Source organism: Carlito syrichta, unplaced genomic scaffold (genome assembly GCF_000164805.1).
Source record: "Carlito syrichta isolate Samal-C Ts95f unplaced genomic scaffold, Tarsius_syrichta-2.0.1 Scaffold308847, whole genome shotgun sequence".
Classification (NCBI taxonomy): Eukaryota; Metazoa; Chordata; class Mammalia; order Primates; family Tarsiidae; genus Carlito; species Carlito syrichta.
In genome coordinates this window covers 170,097-172,488 of record NW_007252943.1, presented here as the reverse complement: position 1 = coordinate 172,488, position 2,392 = coordinate 170,097, and the positions used below count along the sequence as shown (strand labels likewise).

Here is a 2,392-nt window from a genome sequence, read left to right as displayed (position 1 = left end):
AGCCACTGCACTCCAGTCTGGGCGACAGAGTGAGACTCCAACTCAAAAAAAAGAAAATAATAATAATAATAATACTCTCTCCCTTTGACTGCTTTCTTGTTTTATAGTATGAACAAATGTCCCAGGCTCATCTTGCCTAAGTTGAGAGACAGGAGGAAGAAGAGATCAAGCCTAGTGGGTCTTTAGAACTGTGAGCTCTTTGAGGGTAGAATGCAGGTTTCCTTTCTCTGGTGTTTCTTTCATGGAACCTGTCCGGCCCAGGGCTAGGCACAGATGGGCTTCTAGATACCTGTGCTCACCAGGGAGGCAGGCACAGAGATGGCTGAGATCTGGAAGCTTGGCATGGAAATGCTGGGACCCTCCTCCCTGCAGGGACTAGCAGGAGCAAAGCTGGATACCTCAGCCCTTGATCCCCTCTTTTCCCCCGCTTTTTGTCTTTACCCTTCTCTTTGGCACTTTCCTAGGTCAGAACCATCCAGTTCTGGATGTAGGACCACATCGGCGGCTACAGTGGACATGGCTGGGCCGTGCTGAGCTGCAGTTTGGAGACCAGACTCTGCATGTGTCCACCTTACAGATGTGGCTGCTGTTGAATTTCAATCAGACAGAGGTGCCTCAGCTCCTTAGCCTCTCTCTGTCTTCTCTTTCGCCCTGTCACTGTTCTCCTGAACTCTGTTCCTCCCTCCATCCCTCCCCTCTGTTTTCTTAACTTTAACTCCTGACTGGGCCTGTTTCTCCTCACCAGGAGGTGTCAGTAGAGACCTTGCTGAAGAATTCTGACCTCTCACCAGAGCTACTGCTCCAGGCACTCATGCCCCTCACCTCTGAGAATGGCCCTTTGACCCTGCATGAGGGTCAGGACTTCCCACACAGGGGTAGGCTATTGGGAACCAGGCTGAGCCTCTGCTGCTAGGGTGGGGGTGGGAGGGGGAAGCCATGGGGTGGGGGTGGGAGGGGGGAGCCACAGGGTGGGAGATATAGTTGGGAGTGAAAATGCAGTCCTCCCAGTCCGCATTCACCTGTCCTTCGCCCTCCTCGGGTACCTGACTGGGAGTGGGTTCCAGGTGTGCTGCGGCTTCATGAGCCTGGGCCCCAGCCCAGTGGGGAGGCCCTGTGGCTGATACCTCCCCAGACGTACCTGAATATAGAGAAGGATGAGGGCCGAACCCTGGAACAGAAGAGGAACCTTTTGAGCTGTCTTCTTGTTCGCATTCTCAAAGCCCATGGGGAAAAGGGCCTCCACATTGATCAGCTGGTTTGTCTGGTAGGCAGAGAGGGGACTATGAAATTAGGGAAGGGAGGGAGTCATGCTTGGGATTGGGGGAGAAGGTAAATACCCTCAGTGTGAAACCTCTATAAGGTGACATTTCCATCTGAGTTTTCTGTTCCTGTCAGAGCAGTTAGACAGAAGGTAGAGATAAATGTAAGTGTTTATCATGTGGCGGGCCCTGTTCTAAGAGTTTCATGATTACATCATTTAATCCTTACAACAATCCTATAAATGTTATTTTATCCCATTTGACAGGTAAGAAAAGTGAGATGTGAGAAAGTTAGTAGCTAATTCTACAAACTTTCACAAGTTACATTAGCTAGTACGTGGCAGAACCAGGCTTTGAACCCAGACAGGCTGGCTCCTCTAGGTAAGAGTGATATGCTTTCTTCTTTCCTCCCATCCAGGTGCTGGAGGCCTGGCAGAAGGGTCCAAATCCACCTGGAAGTCTGGGCCACACTGTTGCCGGGGGTGTGACTTGTACCAGCACCGATGTCCTCTCTTGTATCCTGCACCTCCTGGGCCAGGGCTACGTGAAACGGCATGATGACCGGCCCCAGATCCTGATGTATGCCACTCCAGAGCCCATGGGTCCCTGCCGGGGTCAAGCAGACGTCCCTTTCTGTGGCAACCAGAGCACCAAGACATCCAAGCCTAGGTAGCCATTCCACCCCTGACCTCTAACAGTGAGGTGGGAGGAGTTGTAGTTCCAAAGCCCGGATACCTTGTGGAAAAACACTTCCTTTCTTTGTCTAATCTCTTTTCCCTATCCTTGCTTTCCCCCACTTTGCTAGCCCTCACCCCCTCTTTCTTGCCAATCAAGGACTTTGCCAATCGGAGCTCTCACAGTCTCCATCCTCCTAGGGCCAGCTCTTAGGCAAGGGACTCAGCCTTCCTTATGGATCCCTGTAATTCTAAGCCAATATGAAATATTCTGCAAATATGTATTAAGTACTGATAACTATGCACTCTGCTCAGTGAAGTATACCAACTTTCAAGAAGTTTGTTCTACAGAAGAATTTGTCATAGAGTTTTCATAATCAGCTGGCACCCCTAAAGCTTTTTTTTTTTTTTTTGAGATGGAATCTCACTCTGTTGCCCAGGCTAGAGTGCAGTGGTACA

At 50.4% G+C, this 2,392-nt stretch overlaps 1 protein-coding gene across 1 annotated transcript in view; it reads left to right on the top strand.

Annotated features, from left to right (window-relative positions):
- The window catches only part of CUL9 (cullin 9), a 44,334-nt gene that overhangs the window by 31,116 nt on the left and 10,826 nt on the right, over positions 1-2,392 (top strand). The window contains exons 27-30 of the mRNA XM_008066122.2: positions 465-610; positions 746-875; positions 1,065-1,264; positions 1,678-1,928. Of these exons, the coding sequence (XP_008064313.1) occupies positions 465-610; positions 746-875; positions 1,065-1,264; positions 1,678-1,928 (727 nt within the window). The remainder of the gene's footprint in view (positions 1-464; positions 611-745; positions 876-1,064; positions 1,265-1,677; positions 1,929-2,392) is intronic.